Source organism: Siphateles boraxobius, unplaced genomic scaffold, assembly GCF_051911475.1.
Source record: "Siphateles boraxobius isolate OS27281-9 unplaced genomic scaffold, OSU_SipBor_1 65, whole genome shotgun sequence".
NCBI lineage: Eukaryota > Metazoa > Chordata > Actinopteri > Cypriniformes > Leuciscidae > Siphateles > Siphateles boraxobius.
The window spans coordinates 11,385,545-11,401,448 of record NW_027509192.1 but is presented as its reverse complement, the minus strand read 5'-3'; the positions used below and the strand labels follow the sequence as shown (position 1 = coordinate 11,401,448).

Below are 15,904 nucleotides of genomic sequence, written 5' to 3'. Positions count from 1 at the left end.
TCCATATGACAGAGGGACATTGGTGAAGAAACTGATTCAGAAAAAATGGTCTAGCATTTTGGTGGAGTTTGTTAAATATGTAAAAGCAAGGGAGAAGTTCACTCATATAAGATTCTCCACAGATGCGAGGCACACAGGATTTTTCAGGATGAAAATGATGCAAGACAATTTATGTTGGAAATGCCAGCTGGAAACAGGTACCTTTCTACACAGTATTTGGGAATGTAGTCTTGGTAAACCATTCTGGAACCATTTTTTAGATGCTTGTATTGCTTCAAAATATCTTAACTCCTATAGTGTCTTGGTAACAAGTCTCAAATTCCTAATGTTTCAAACCGTGTATTTTCTTGTATTATGGTATGTATTACAATGGCAAGTAGGATTATTTTGAGACACTGGAAGACAATGAAAGCCCCAGAATTGAAAGAGTGGGCCAGTACAATGGTAGAAATCTAATTTTTTTAATCTATTCTTAACTAAACCGATGTTAGAGAGGAGGGATTGTCTCCTAGGTAAGAATTCTGGACACATATTACAGTAAGGTCTCAAAATGAATAGATAACCACTTTGTGTTTTGTCTTGTACTGTATTTTATTTCATGGTCAAAATGTGCCTGTATACAGCAACCTGTAACCCTGTTTTTATCGTAATGTTGTTGTACTCCTGTCACCTATCAACCTTCCAAAAGAAGCAATAAAAAATTTCAATTAAAAAAAACAACAATGTAAATGCTTGACAGCCCTAATATAAATAGATTATGTCGACTATTTCTCTTAAATAGATATTTCATAGTTGTTGACTGGTCAGTCTTTTGACAGGTACATGCCATGGAAGATGTTCATAATCATACCTTGCAGAAATAGCCACATGAGCTCACCAAAAGATTATTCACTGAAGAGGTGGGTTGGACACACACACTCTCCGTGTCCTGTATATGACAGTCACCATAGATACCTGCTGCCAAGCTTTCTTTCAGCAGGAAAGTACTGAGTGTGCATATTGAAAAAACAAGGAGGAAAAACAACCATAACCAAGGATTAAAAAAAGGTATGTTATTGTGTTTGGATGATTATGTATTTGTAAATGAATAATAGACATTAGTGGCACATTCATCTCAATTAATATTAGGTTACTATGAATATTTACTCTTAATAACATGCAAATTATGAATGAGTAAACACTACATAACCCTTTCTGCAACAGAGGCTGCTTGACTGTCGAGTTACCAAGTCTGAATGAAGATTATAGCAACAAATAAACATACCACATTGTTTCCATGTTGTTGTGCTACTCTGACGTGCTCCGTTCAAACTCTCTGGTTCGTGTGAAATTGTTTTGTATAAGGGCAGGACAGTCTGCAGTTGAGTACACAGTATCTCAACACACTTTGCAGAGCTCTCATGAATATGGCCAATTGGAGAGGAGAAAGACGAAGGCTTTCACCTTCAGATTTCTGGAATGACCAGGAATGGGACGCTGAACTGGGCCGTAGATCTTTCCGGCACACTCTTAGGTCTCTAAGTCCCCTCGCTCTCTCGGATCTTGATTTTTGGGATGGTAGATCTCTTTTTAAAACTCGGGTATGTACAAACTGAAGCTGTGGGGATGGAAATATTTTTTCCCCCCACATATTCTACTTTTACGTAATTTTAAGAAAAACTTCCCTTCCTTCAGAAATCTCCAGCATGGAACTGTATGGGCTTACCTGGATCGACTCTCCATCCAAAAATCAGCACCAGGTTAGTGCTTCAAAGTCACCATGAAATCAAAATGGACAGGTCTTATTTTTTATCGAATATTGCAGTATTTGATATAAATGATTTATCTGTGCACATCATTTTTTTTATTCACGTCCTCATAATCTTTCATCAAAATAACTTGTCCCTTTAGCAGCGTCATCTCTTCTCTTCTATGAGGACGTGTTTACTGGCATGAGGGCGGGTAAAGGGACTCACTCTCTCCCTCGTTTCATTCAAACGCAGCTGGTGCTAACTTGCGCCTCAGTTATTCAACTGTATTTACTGTAAATTGAAAAACATAATAGTAGGCCTAAGGTAATTTTGTTGAGCTGTTTGGCTTGTTGCTAGAATGATTGTTTTGTACGCTATAATAGAATAAAAGATAATAAACAGGTAAGATTTTGAAATGTTTTTTTTCTCAAATCGTCCTTTTTTATGTGGTGAAAAGCTGTCTAATATGTGATACGACTGTACATTATGTCTTAAAGTTGGCATAAAATGGACATTTCTCACATTCCTGCTGTACATTTTGAGTTTTTTTGGTGGGAACACACTTTCAGCACACAAGGGTCCCCTACAAATGGCTGTCATTCAAAAAATGGCATGAAATTAAAGTTGCGACTGGCTTTTCTTTCCTATTGTGATGTATATAACATTGTATAGTGAAACGGCTTATCGAACAAGAAAGATTGTAGGTCAGGACTTGATTTTGTCCATTGGGAATTGATCGGATGGTTCTGGTTTGCTATTGGTGGATCTTGTGTGAGTGACAGGTTGTCCTGCCCTCACGCCAGTAAACAAATCATCAGAGAAGAGAAGACAACTGCAAGAGGGAGGGGAAGTTATTTTGATTAACGATTATGAAGGCAGGTGATTTTTAAAAAAAAGTATGTGCAGGCCCAAAGCTTCTTACTAGAAACTTGTGTATAATTATTTACTTATGTTGCAAGTATAATAAGCGGGATAATGTACATCGAGGCGGTTGTTATCTCAAAAATAAAATGATATGGCTGGATGTACATTATCCCTTACTTTTGTCGCATACGTACTGTTCTCTCTGTATCAGCACTCTTGGCAGTGAGAAGCAAAAGGGCTCTTTGGGCATGACGAGATGGTCATCTGCATCTCGCTTGGCTCCAGAAGGAGCTCCACGATCTCACTCTTCTTCTGAGGACTTTGAGCTCAGAGCTGCCCTGGAGGAAAGCAGCATGAGGAGGGCAGAGCTCATCCAGAGGCTCAGAGAGGCCAAAGGTCACTTGGACACTCAGACAGACCTTTTGAAAACCAAAGGGTTTCAGCTTCAACAAAAACAGCGCATCTCAAACATTCTGGAGATGAAGTACAAGGTATGGATATCTTGCTTCCTTCTTGAAATCAACTGAATTTTTTTTTTTTTACAATTGTGTTTTGTTTGATATTGGTTTGATTGGCTGAAATAAAGGAAAGAGATTTCAAAGTCTGCTGTTGCATTCAAGGAACACTCATCCCTGTTGATTTTCCTGCCTCGCAGAAGTTGTCTGAAGCAGTGAGTGTTCTTGAACAAGGCAAGGAAGCTGCAGAACTGAGCCGCTTTGAGGAGAGCCGCCGTCGAGGGGAATTACACGACAAGTGAGTTACACAGTCATTGCACCTTGAATGGAATCCATACATGATGTAACAAGTACACTAAACTAACATTAAACATGCATTACCTAGCACTACATACTTAAAAGTACCTTTCAAATGGTTGGGGCTGGTAAGAATTTTTTAAATGTTTTTAAAAGAAGTCTCTTATATGCTCACCAAAGCTGCATGTATTTGATCAAAAATACAATAAAAGAGTATTATTGTGAAATATTATTACAATTTAAAATAACTGTTTTCTGTCTTAATATGTTTGAAAATGTAATTTATTCTTGTGATGCAATGCTGAATTTACAGCATCATTACTCCAGTCTTCAGTGTCACATTATCCTTCAGAAATCATTCTAATATGCTGTATTTTTGCTAATTTACTTTTAGGGTAGCCTACTTCAACAGAACAGTATTTATTTAAAATAGAAATCTTTTGTAAAATTATAAATGTCTTTACTGTCACTTTGAACAATTTAATGAATATATTGGCTGAATAAAAGTATTATTTGTTTAAAAAATATATATATATATAATATATATATATATATATATATATATATATATATATATATTTATATATTTTTTGGACTGTTCTGTGGGGTCCAAAAGTCTGAGATTGCATTGAAAATTCTGGATTTTTCTCCTCTTAAACCTGGAAATAAACACATTTTTAAGATGTGGAAAGATTTAAAACAAATCATAATGTTTAATTGAAAATAAGTATGGAGAATTCTGCACTATTTCTTGGTCACACATTTGTGACATTAATTGATCATGCAGCTTTGTACAGACACGCTAATTTTCAAATAACTTTTCACTCATTGCTATGCCGATAGTATAGATTGCAATGAACATTTGTGTATTAAAGGTACACTATGTAAGTTTTGGTCCTCTAGCGGTTAAAAAACATATGCATGCATTCTGCTGAAGAACATTGTTTTGGTTGTGCTTCGGCTCTGTGTGACTGTACTGATGAATATGGTGATCCTACTGCTTATTAAACATTTATTTATAGCTTAAGAGATTTAACCAGTTTAGATGGAAAGGATCTGTGGTAGATTTTTCCCTAAACCTAACTACTTGGGTCTCTTCTACAATCGACGTCCCCAAATGTCTACAGTCGTTTAGTCTACCTGGGTCTTGTCTACAATCGATGTCCCCTATCTCTCAATTCTTCCCCTAACTAACTTACTTCCCTATCTAACTTGCTGCGCAGCAATAATAACCAGACAGACTTCGGAAAATGTCCTTTAAAAAAAATTTAATCACGGCCGAGAGAGTTCTCGACATTTCCTCAGAGAACTTCCCCCAAGAAGAAGCTTTAAGCACGGCCTGAGGATCTCAGACAAATTTCAGAGGGAATCCCAACAGAAAACTCGAATACAACGGTTTTATAAAATAGGGGTATTGCAGAAATGACATGAAACATTCCCTAATCTCCCCACAATTTGATTGGTTCTTCATAGACAAGCCCTCTTGTTACTAAATACATCTTCCATATTTGTTTTTACACTCACACAACCAAAGTCATGAGTTTTCACCAAAGGGGAAACATACATTTCAAATTCAAAAGCATATGAATGTTGTTCCTGCAAGAAAAACAAATGTTAGTTATGATTAATTAAAAACTCAAGCTGACTGAAGATGTTACAGTCACTATACCCGTTAATAGACACGGTTCTTCCTTAAAGATTCCAGATTCCACAACAACATCCATAATGTAGTGACCCTTCTCAATAGATAACGCTTTACAGTAAACTATGTTAGAGGGCTACATATGGCAACTTATCTGTTCAATAAAATACCATACTCACCTGTTGAGTAATAAAAACACCATTACCGCGTCGCTTTTACAACATTTCAAATCCCTCAGCCACTTCTGAAAAGCCAATGTTGATTCTCATTTTATTACAAGCTTTGCCGCGTTTTCTTTTTTGCCAGCAGACTCTCCTCTGTTTGTCGCTTGTTTAAAATAGGTGATTCCCTGGAGGTCTGAGATTAACGTGCTTCATGTCAAACTTTATCGCTCGTTATGCCAACTAACCATATGCCACTCCTTTTCTCTATTTACGGATATGACTGCGAAAACCATCCCGACAGGTCTACAATATAACCACTTCTAATAGGCTTACCATAGTGAATCAGTGTAGGACAAAAGCACGTTTTGAAAGATGGATTGATGATGCATTGACTGATTAAATTTGGTTAATTTTGAACAAAAAAAAGTTTCACAGTATCCCTATAAATGTGACAAATGTCGACCACGCTGCATATTTCTGCATTGATATGTTGATTTGCTCTATGTAAACTAAGAGTTGTGCAGCTTGAGTTGGACATTTTGAAGATGAGATCGAACCTTGAGAGAAGGACTCCACCCACATCCCCAAACCCACTCAACAGAACTCTGCCTGCTACAAAAGACGAAGCCCTCAGAGAGGTAGAGCTCACTACGTGTGACAAAAAACCCTAACATTTTACAGGATCACAATATCAATTGCAAAAGTACATGAGAAAATTTCATCTCAATCAATTAAGAAGGTTTTGTATGCTGCTGCTTCTTTCAGGAACAGAGGCAGGTTGAGAATGAGATAAAGAAGCTCAGAGAAGCTCTCAGAAAGGCAGAGGAGAAAACTGGGGACCTGGAATACGAGAAAGACAGTGCATTGAGACGGCTCCATTCCTCTGAAGAGGTTAAACATTCATTTCCAAGTATTTTAAAGGGTTAGTTCACCATTTATCATTTACTCACCCGCACATCATTCCAAAATTGTATGACTTTCTTACATGGAAGACTGATGCAATGAGGAGATCCAGTCAGATAATAACATTTTATAATTCAATTTTTATTTCTTAGCTGCAGATAATGAAATAATAAATGAGAAATAATAATATTTTATCCATAATCAGGAGTTAAAGTTTAATAAAGAAAGATAACATGAACAGTTAAAATCCCTTATAATATTTCTAAATAAAATCTAAGTCACACTCTAAGTATAATATTCTTGCCTAAAGAAAATCGATCGCAAAAAGAGCAAAGGTCTGACCTGTAGAGAAATTACTCTCTCTTATGCAGTTAACTTAGCGGAACAAAGCCCAGTTCCTCTTTTCATTGTATAATGAAGCAAAGCAGCTCCACCAGACACAGCTACAAGATTAAACATATCTGGCTGTGATGGTTTCGCACCCTAGGGTGAGAGTACAGATACACATTCTTCTGGACCATATGTGTCAGGAAAAGTCTCAATACAAAAAAAGAAAGAAGCTGCCCCCCCCCTCCCCCCTTTTTCCCTACATCCAAGATGTCTTTTCTGAAGACATGATAGTTAAGATAAAATCTTGTATAACTTTAACAAAAACATTGGCTCCATTGTGGTCTGTCTAGTGGAAACTTTCAGACTTACAGAAAGAACAAAAGGTTAACCTAAGTCAGCCACATAAAGACATCAAAATGAATAAGAGAAAAGCATTTACAGAAGAACGAAAGTCATACAGGTTTGGAACAACATGTAAGTGAGTAATCGATGACAGAATTTTCATTTTTGGTGAACTGTTCCTAAAATTTGGTCATTGTAATTTTAAAATTAACATAAATGCAAAATTTTTGTTAATATTAGATCTAAAAAGTTTGCAAACATTCACCTAGGGTAAGCAAGATGCAATAAAGCAAGCAGAAGAGTTTAAACGAAGACTGAGCATCTCCGTCCAGACCCAGGCAGAGCTAGAGGACCAGCTGAATGAGTCCCGCAGCCGCCTGGGGCAAATGGAGCTGGTACAAGCAAAAAAGCTATGCTACACTCTCTAATTTTTCATTATGACACGACACCCAGTACTGCCAGAATAACTATTATCTCTCTTCCTCAGGAAAAAGACCTGTTTTCCACTAAGACACAGAAACTAGAAGACAATCTGAAAGACTTAAAGGTCAAACTATCTGGAGCTTTAATGGACAAAGACCATCTTGTCCAGGTCTGATATAACATTTCATATTAACTTACATTGGACATTAAGTGGCGAGGCGATTTATCACGCTTTACATTTATCATATGCTTTTACCATTGATTCCCCCTGCTGTACTTGACCATTTTTGGGTCGTAACCCACCAGTTGAGTACCACTGATTTAAATTAGTTAAATACGATGACCCTTCTGTGTATGATTGTCTGTAAAGGAGAAAGCAGAGCTTCATCAGAGGGTTCAGACTCTGGATCTGCAGTTGCAGAGGGAACAGAGGAGCAAACAGAGCTTCAATGAGCAAGTGTGTGAGCTTCATTCTGAGATATCTCAAGCTGAGAGCCAGGCCAACAAACAGAAGATAGAAACCATGCTGATGAAGGAGGAGTTGCTTTCCATTAAAGGGGTTACCGTTTACCCAAAAATATAAAGTAGCACAACTGTTTCAGCATTAATATTATTCAGAAATGTTTCTTGAGCAGAAAATCAGGATATTAGAATGATTTCTACAGAATCATATGACACTGAAGACTAGAGTAATGATGCTGAAAATTCTGCTTTACATCACAGGAATAAATTAAATTTTTAAATATATTCAAATAGAAAACAGTTATTTTGAATTGTAATAATATTTCGCAATAGTACAGTTTGTTTCTGTAGATATATATTAATATTTATTATATATAATATATATATATATATATATATATATATATATATATATATATATATATATATAAGTAATAAATATATCTAAATAAATATACATATAACTTATTTCATCAGGTAAAAAAAACATTCAGGAAAGTCAGATCATTCAAAATAATAACATGAGAAGATGATAACATTAATATTATATAACACAATAATTATTTAAGCCACTTAGGTTGGCATTCATTAAAATACTTTTGGATTTTAGCTAGTATGTTCTGAATTGCTCTAAACAACCTTTTCTTAATGCTTTGTACATTCAGTTGAATGAAAAGCTGTCGTCGGATCTGACCAAGGCTACAGAGAGGCTACAGGTGACCCTTAACCAGCTACACGAGCTGGAGGCACAGAAACTGATCCAAACCAATCTGATTGCGGCACTGGAGACTGAGCGCTTGCAGCTGATTGGAGAGGAGGAACTGAGGAAAACGTTTGATGACGGACTTCAAGAGAAGATTAGAGAGCTGGGAGAGAGATCCCAGCACATGTATGATAGCACTGTTCATTATTTAACTTGCCCATTGTCAAAGTATTGTTTGTATTGATTGTACAGATGTTTTGTTTATGTCTCTAATCCTTATTATTCATTTCATATATCAAGGGAACTGCAGGGCAATTTGGAGCAAGAAAATCATACTCTGCAATTAAAATGTCAAGACCTGGAAAAAAATGTCCAAATCTTGGAGGCGGAGTATAAGCAAAAAGAGGAGGAGCATCAGTGTATGAGGGTGGAGTTTGAGCGGGAGAAGGAGGAGTTAAGGAAAGTGGCCGCTCACTGGAACGAGAGATGGCTGGATGTGGCGATGACGTTATGTTCGACACAGGAAGAACTTGATGAGCTCAGGAGTCAACAGCGTGAGAATGACAAAGTAACTTTCGTTTTTTAATATTTGGTCCCCCTTTTTTTGGACTGATTTGATCATTTGGCAAGTGTGTAGTGTTACTGTGGTGTGTTCCCTAGTGAAAAATAAATAAATATACAAAAATGTATTTGAAATACATTTATTTTATGCTAGGTATACTACAAAAACCATTACATATTTATGTACTTAAGTATATTTGATTGTGCTAAAGTGGAACTATTGCAAGTATACACTTTCAATTTCTTGCATTTAAAGACTGATATTATACAGAGATCATACTATCCTTACTTATAGTGAAAACACATTTTAGGCTTAATATAAAAAAATGTTCATTGTGCAATAAAGAAGTACTCCAAATCAAGTTCAGTAAGTCTCAAGCGATATGTCAGTAAATATGTTAATGGTTTGTAGTATACTTAATATGAAATAAATTTATTTCAAATACATTTTGGTAAAGGTTTTTTTCAATAGGATTAGTATATCTAAATGTTGTCTTACAGCGAGAGGCTGATGTTTTGGAAGTGTCACTAGATGACTGCAGGCAACAGATAGAGCCTGAGACGGACAGAAGCCATGGGCAGCAGAGACTCATGGGTAGCTCTGTATGTCCTTTGTTCTAATTCTTTCCACCCATCCTGATCTCATAGTCAAAATTTCCCACAGGATCTTTAAAAGTTTAAATATATAATATGTAGGGCAAGAGCTGTTTAGTGATGTTGATTTGTAGGCCAAACAAAGTTTTTTTTTTTTTTTTCACATCATTTCCTCCCAAGGTGTCGCTTGAAGACATGGAAGGAGAGTTAGTTCAGGAGCTGCTGAGGGTGAGGGACATGCTGAAGATTAGAGACACTGAGCTGGAGGAACAGTTACAGGAGCTGAAGTCTACTCGCGCTCAGGTGGGGTCTGCAAACCTCACGGAAATCGGTGTAATCTTGGTTGGTTTAATGCGAGGATGATGGAGATATGATTTTTCATACTGTGCAGATGTCACAACAGAGCAGTGAAGTCCAGAGGATGGAGCAGTTACTGGCAGAGAGAGATCAAGAAATTGAAAAGAAGTATGTATTTTACTAATAATTCATTCGCATATAGATAAAGTGTACACACACACACACACACACACACACACACACACACACACACACACACACACACACACACACACACACACACACACACACACACACACACACACACACACACACACACACACCGTATATACGGTATATGGTACATATGATATATATATATATATATATATATGGTTTATATCAAAGTATATGGATTAATGAAATTAATTTTCTTAACTGAAAATATATTTCATTTAAACATTCTAAGACCAATATGTGCTTCAAGGGGCAAGGCAATTAATTTGTTAAATGTATCCTAAAAAATATACATATTTATATTAAATTGACAATATATAAAAATGGCACAAATATATAGGAACAAATTAGTGCTGTCAATCGATTAAAAAAGTTTGTAAAACACACACATATATAAATATATATAAACATACTGTTTTTACACACACAAACTTTTATGTCATGATTAATGGATTTGAAAGCCCTAGAGGAAATTTAAAAAAAAATATATATATATTAGCAATTTTTTTTTCATATTGACTGCCAAAAAAAAGGAAAGATTATGGCATATGGAAATGAATAATGCATATGACTGTTTAAAGGAGTCAGACAAGTTCATCAGGACAAAGGACCCCATTTATTTCCAGTGGGGGGTTTACCGGTCATGTAACATGACCATGCGAGCTATTAAAAACAAGTAAAACTGGAAGCAGTTGCTTATTGTTCCTTTAATGTTTCATGTCATCAACTCTTTTTCATTCTATCACAGGGATCAAGATCTGAAGAACCTGGAGATACAGAGGATAACAGAGAAAGCAGAGGCTCAGATCAAGATATCTGCCCTGGAGCAGGAGGTACAACTACAACCATGACTTTAAAAGTTTCTCACAGCATAACAGATTAATCTAATGAGGTTTGTTATGCCACATCTTTGTGCCTCTTACCTTGGGCAGATTTTTGGACATAAAGGGCTTCAGTCGAGAGAAGGAGTGGTCAGTGAATGCGGTTCTGAGTCACTGAAGGCCTTACTAGAAGGTATCTCCACATGCTATGATTGAGTAAAGCCTGCAAATATGTTGCAATTACATAAACACAAAAGCACCTAGTTATACAAGCTCGATTTCACACGTTGTTGTGTTCCGAAATGTGTCTGAATTCAAAAACACAACGCAAGAAGGCATAGCATTTACACAAGAAGGGTCTCTGTACCACATTAGCATTAGCACATCTGCTATAAAAGCGGTGCAACAGTTTTAAATTAAAACAAGTTATGGCTAGCTACCTGAATACTAACTCATACTGTTTAAAACAGGGGTTTTTGGCCTTTGAAATCCACATTCCTGCAAAGTTTCGCTCCAACCATAATCAAACACACGTGAACAAGCTCATCAAAGTCTACAGGAGTACTAGAAAGTTGTAGGTGAGTTTGATCAAGGTTGAAGCTAAACTCTGCAGAAAAAGTGGATTTTGAGGGCCAGAGTTGAGTTGCGTTTAACTCCACTTTTAGACATACATTCGCAAACTTCTCTTAGCACTTCCCCTCGGGGGAATCCCCACCGCCATTTTGAAGTGCGTTAAACTATGTCAAGTTGGCGAGGAAAGTTTATTTGGACAGACCCTGAATCACTCAATTTTGACAGAGGGAGCAAGTCTACTCAACTTACAATTCAGGGAAGTTAAAAAGCACAGCCATTTTTAGGTGACTCTATCGCCCCCTTGTGTACTGGAGGTGTGTTCCCACCAAAACAACTCAAGAATTCACATTTTGTACAACAGGAATGTGTTACCTCCGAATTCATGCTCCTGGCCTAAAACTTTGCTTGTGTTTATTTTGTGGCCCCAGAAAGCAAGAGGCGAGCTAAAACGCTTGAGCAGGAGAGAGACCAAGGTATCAGCCTTGTACCTTATCAGGTAATGATTGCCGTTTGTTTGCACGTGTGCTAGTGTTTATTCATTGATACTTAGCTTTTTTAAAGTGAATTTCTTTCTATAGGGTAAAGCAGAGAAAGAATCTCCACCAGAAAACAAAAACCAGAAACCTGTTAGTTCAGACCTTGTAGATCCTATCCAACAGAGGAGGCTAGTCACTGAGCAGGTGCTATACAGTGTGCATAGTAATACTACTAAACACTTCATCATGCTACTTACTATTATAACATCCTGTCTGTGCTTATTTACTTCTATTTCTGTGTTACAGCTGAAAAGGCTGTTCAGAGAGAGAGAGCAACAGGGAGAAAGGTCAGTAGTAAACAATGAACACACTGTCAGTTGTCAGTCAGTTTGATTCATTATCTCCCCCCTGAAGGCGGGTTTATTTCCACTCCTTCCTATATAAAAATGAGACAGTGGGGAAATTCCAGACTCCGAGGCCCCAGCACTCTCCCTTCCCCCTTCTCCTGTTCCCAACTGAAAATCTGTGGAAAAATCAGTAAGTGAGCCGCTTAAATGGATGGACAGACACACTGAATGGGAGACACACTGAACAAGATCAGTCAAGGTGTGTCTCACTGCTTTTATCGGTTTTGAAGGAAATCCTTAAACCACAAGTTTTGAAATCAAAAAAGAAAGTAAAACACTTCCTGAAATTTTAAGGAGTTTGACTGGTGTTTGTTTTGTCTTGCTTAGTTTTCTTTGTTTGTTAATCAAATACTTTAGTTCTAAATCGACAGGATATAAATTCTCCCAACTTTAAGTCAATATATCTGCGTGAATCCTGGCTCAGGGAAAGGAGTGGGGGTGGGGATGCTGGAATTTTCCCAGTGTCATAATTCACGTTTGACAGGATAGGACATAAAAACCCAACTGGAGAGGAGGCCATAAATCAAATTTGGTTGACGTTTGACAGAAAATGTTTACGTATGTCTTGTGTACTATTAAGATCTCCAGTGGTCCCAAGAAGACCTAGCTTGGTTGAAAGCGGGGTCCAAAATGTTACAAGTATTAAGGTAAGCACATCGTTTTCAAGTGGTAAATTTGTTTTTTGGCCATAAATCATGATACCTTTTAATAGTGAAATTAATAGCAGCTGTGTGTGACACATTTAGGACTGGAATGCTGTGGACACATTAAACCATCAGGGAAGAAAAACACAGAAACTGGAGCAAGAACTCCAGCAGGGGGCAGCAAAGGGTTCATCATCCCATATTTCAGTCTCTCAGGGGGGATCAGAGAGGTCTGAGAGAGGGGAGGAACAGAAACAGTCAACCAACCAGAAGCATCTCAGCAAGACGGCCCAGGTATACTCTAGTTCTGTTCTAATTACAGTATAGTTGAAGTCTAATTCATAATCATCCGACTGCAATCTGTGATATCTTAGAGAGGGAAGTTTTGCAAACAAAACCACTCCATGCAAGAGAACATCAGGGCATAGACTCTTAATTGAAGTGTCCTGATCTAACATTTTTTCTTAATCAAAGAGCATGCTGGGATGGAGGGCACATAAGCAGCTTTTAGGGTTGCAGGAGGACGTCTGCAGAGGATGTGGTCAGAAGCAGGGATAAAACGCAACAGAAACCCTGTACTGAATGAGATTTCTAATGTTGTATAGTTGTTTTATCCTTGCAATACTTAGAAAATAACTACAATGGGACAAACAGCTTTTATGCTGTGGTGTGATATTATGAAAATAAATGGTGAATCAAAAAACAACAACATTAAAATATCTTACACTTACTTTCCCCGGCAGATGTCAGCAGTGAGAGATAAAAAGGATAATCTAAAAGAGAGAAATGAAAATCTCCTTGAAGGTGAAAAAAGTGACAAAAGTCCAATTATATATAGAAATTGGGGCCAAGTTTTAGAAATTTGTGTGGGGTTGTAATTATTTGTTTCTTTATGTTACATTGAAATGTTATCCATATATCAATAATTTAATGTGGTGTAATTGTGTTCCTTTCTATCTTGCTGGTCCAGCTAAAGTAACATCTTCTTATCCAAACTTTCCCCTGGGCTGCAAGGATGGAACACTCCTAGCAAGCAAGGTTGAGGTTTGTGACTCGGATACAGAATAATCCATTTGAGGAGAAGGAAAGGGGAGACAACTGCTGGAGTGATAATAATCCATTGCAAAGATTTATACTGCACTGACAACTTATCTAAATGCAGTTTGGAGTTGTAGTTTAGTAGTGCTTGAACCAACTGTAAGGTACATTTAAAATTTGACACAAAACACCAATGATGTCAGATGAAACTGAAGACTAAATGTATTCATTTTTGCAATTTTCACTTTTTCCATTTATACTCATTTTTATTGTCTTATATTCAGAGATATTTGATTTCACTGATACATACATTTGCACTGAATCTATACAACAGTAACATAATAAAAATATTATTTAGTTCTAAATATAATTTAAAGAGATCATTTTTAAAACAATAATAAAAAGTCTTCCAACATAGGGTAAAGGTCATTAATATCTGTCCATGGTTGGGTCAGACTTGAGGTCATCATGTCAGCTTTTCATTTTGCACTTATGGTTGAATATAAGATGATGTTACACAGTATCCACTTCATTCGTGCCATAGTTAATTTGTCCCTCTTCATTGTCCTCCAAACCAATACCCAGTAAACATGTCCAATTACACAAAGTAGGTGCATCTCTGGCAAAAGAAAAAAGTGAAATATTCAAGAAAATATGCATTATAAAGAACCAATCACCATACCATTATGGTGGAGATTGACGTGCACATGATAGACTATTAAAAACATGTACATGATCCATAGTAAAATTATTTAGAAAGGCCTTTTCATTATTCTCTACACTTAAATATCAAAACCTGTGTTAATGTGTAGTCATGGAACATGTGACGTGCCATGAGATTACATTGTGTTATCTATGGGGATAAATGCTATACAAGTAAATGACCTCATGGCCATGAACTCCCATTGCTGAGGTTTGAGCAGATCTGTAATAAAAAGGATCGGACTGTCGTCTGAAGTATTGAAGAGGGAGGGGGGATTAAACTACAATGTCATTAAAATAGGCTGATCTCCTGTGGATCTTGGATCCTGTAAGACAAGCATTTAATCCTGAACATTAAAAGCAAACATTTAGGCTTAGTTTATGATGGATAAATCCTTTAGCTTTTACATAACAGTCATGTAAGATGGACTTGCTGTATGCATATCATGACAAACATATTCATTTATCTGATAGGAGGGATTTGTGGTGCAATATGCTCTCATGTACTCCCAGGACATTAAACATTTTTCTGGGAACGATTTTGTACAGTTTTTAGACAATATGTTACCTCTTGACATTTTAAGCTTTTTGTAATTTTTTGTTAATGCAGAATTTCAAACAGGAAGAGGAAAGTTGTGTGTTTTGTGAGGAGATTACGTATGACTAAATTGTTTGCTTCCACAGGAAAAAAACGTCCTTCCACAATTTTTAATAACAAAAAAAAGGGAATTTTTCAGAATTGTTAGCCTTTCAGTTAACCTTTCTACATCCATCTTGTCTGATGGTGACATCTCCAGTCACACAATAAATTCATACCAGCTCTGTCCATCACAAACTTATGATACATATGCCACTTCAGATGTGCTCACCTCACATTTTTTGGCCCCACCCAAATAGAAGTCTGCTGTAAAGCATCAGTATGGTCTTGGCGAAAGGGCACATTGATGGTATAATAGCACACTTCTGAACAATAAAATTATTTTCGTCCCCTTATGGGATGTAAAATGTCTGTGAGTCTGGGCAGGGATAAGCAACCCAACTCCTTGAAAACTACCTTCCTGCAGACTTCAGTTCCAACACATCTGCTTGTTGTTATCAAGTAATCCTGAACACCTTGATTAGTTGGTTTTTGCTGTTTTTGATCAGGTTTAGAGCTAAACTCTGCAGGATGGTTGCCCTCCAGGAGCAGGGTTGGCTACCCCTGTTAAAGGGAATTCCATTTATAATTTTAGGCAGTCTTCAACTCTAGTCCTGGAGGGT

At 36.9% G+C, this 15,904-nt stretch overlaps 1 protein-coding gene across 5 annotated transcripts; it reads left to right on the top strand.

The window, feature by feature from the left end:
- Window positions 1-108: 108 nt before the first annotated feature.
- On the top strand, window positions 109-14,307 carry LOC143720968 (uncharacterized). 5 transcript variants are annotated; one of them, XM_077210970.1, is made up of 25 exons: window positions 109-197; window positions 808-1,047; window positions 1,394-1,580; window positions 1,675-1,739; window positions 2,806-3,085; window positions 3,250-3,347; window positions 5,667-5,790; window positions 5,918-6,043; window positions 6,997-7,122; window positions 7,215-7,319; window positions 7,521-7,709; window positions 8,278-8,501; window positions 8,616-8,883; window positions 9,378-9,479; window positions 9,651-9,773; window positions 9,862-9,935; window positions 10,732-10,816; window positions 10,916-10,997; window positions 11,806-11,873; window positions 11,956-12,057; window positions 12,160-12,200; window positions 12,841-12,907; window positions 13,007-13,198; window positions 13,648-13,708; window positions 13,875-14,307. In XM_077210970.1, the coding sequence occupies exons 3-25, from the start codon at window positions 1,401-1,403 to the stop codon at window positions 13,970-13,972; spliced, it is 2,880 nt and encodes a 959-aa protein (XP_077067085.1). In that variant the 5' UTR covers window positions 109-197; window positions 808-1,047; window positions 1,394-1,400; the 3' UTR covers window positions 13,973-14,307. The 5 variants fall into 5 exon arrangements, with proteins under 5 accessions (XP_077067085.1, XP_077067084.1, XP_077067083.1 ...); XM_077210969.1 differs by having other exon boundaries at window positions 1,350-1,580; XM_077210968.1 differs by having other exon boundaries at window positions 1,345-1,580.
- The last annotated feature ends 1,597 nt before the right edge of the window (window positions 14,308-15,904 follow it).

Excerpts from the sequence above, each read along its gene's own strand:
- LOC143720968 (XM_077210970.1), top strand. The coding sequence starts at position 1,401 with ATGAATATGGCCAATTGGAGAGGAGAAAGACGAAGGCTTTCACCTTCA. Across the intron at positions 3,086-3,249 it reads TTCTGGAGATGAAGTACAAG|AAGTTGTCTGAAGCAGTGAG; the intron begins GTATGGATATCT and ends CCTGCCTCGCAG. Across the intron at positions 7,123-7,214 it reads GCCTGGGGCAAATGGAGCTG|GAAAAAGACCTGTTTTCCAC; the intron begins GTACAAGCAAAA and ends TCTCTTCCTCAG.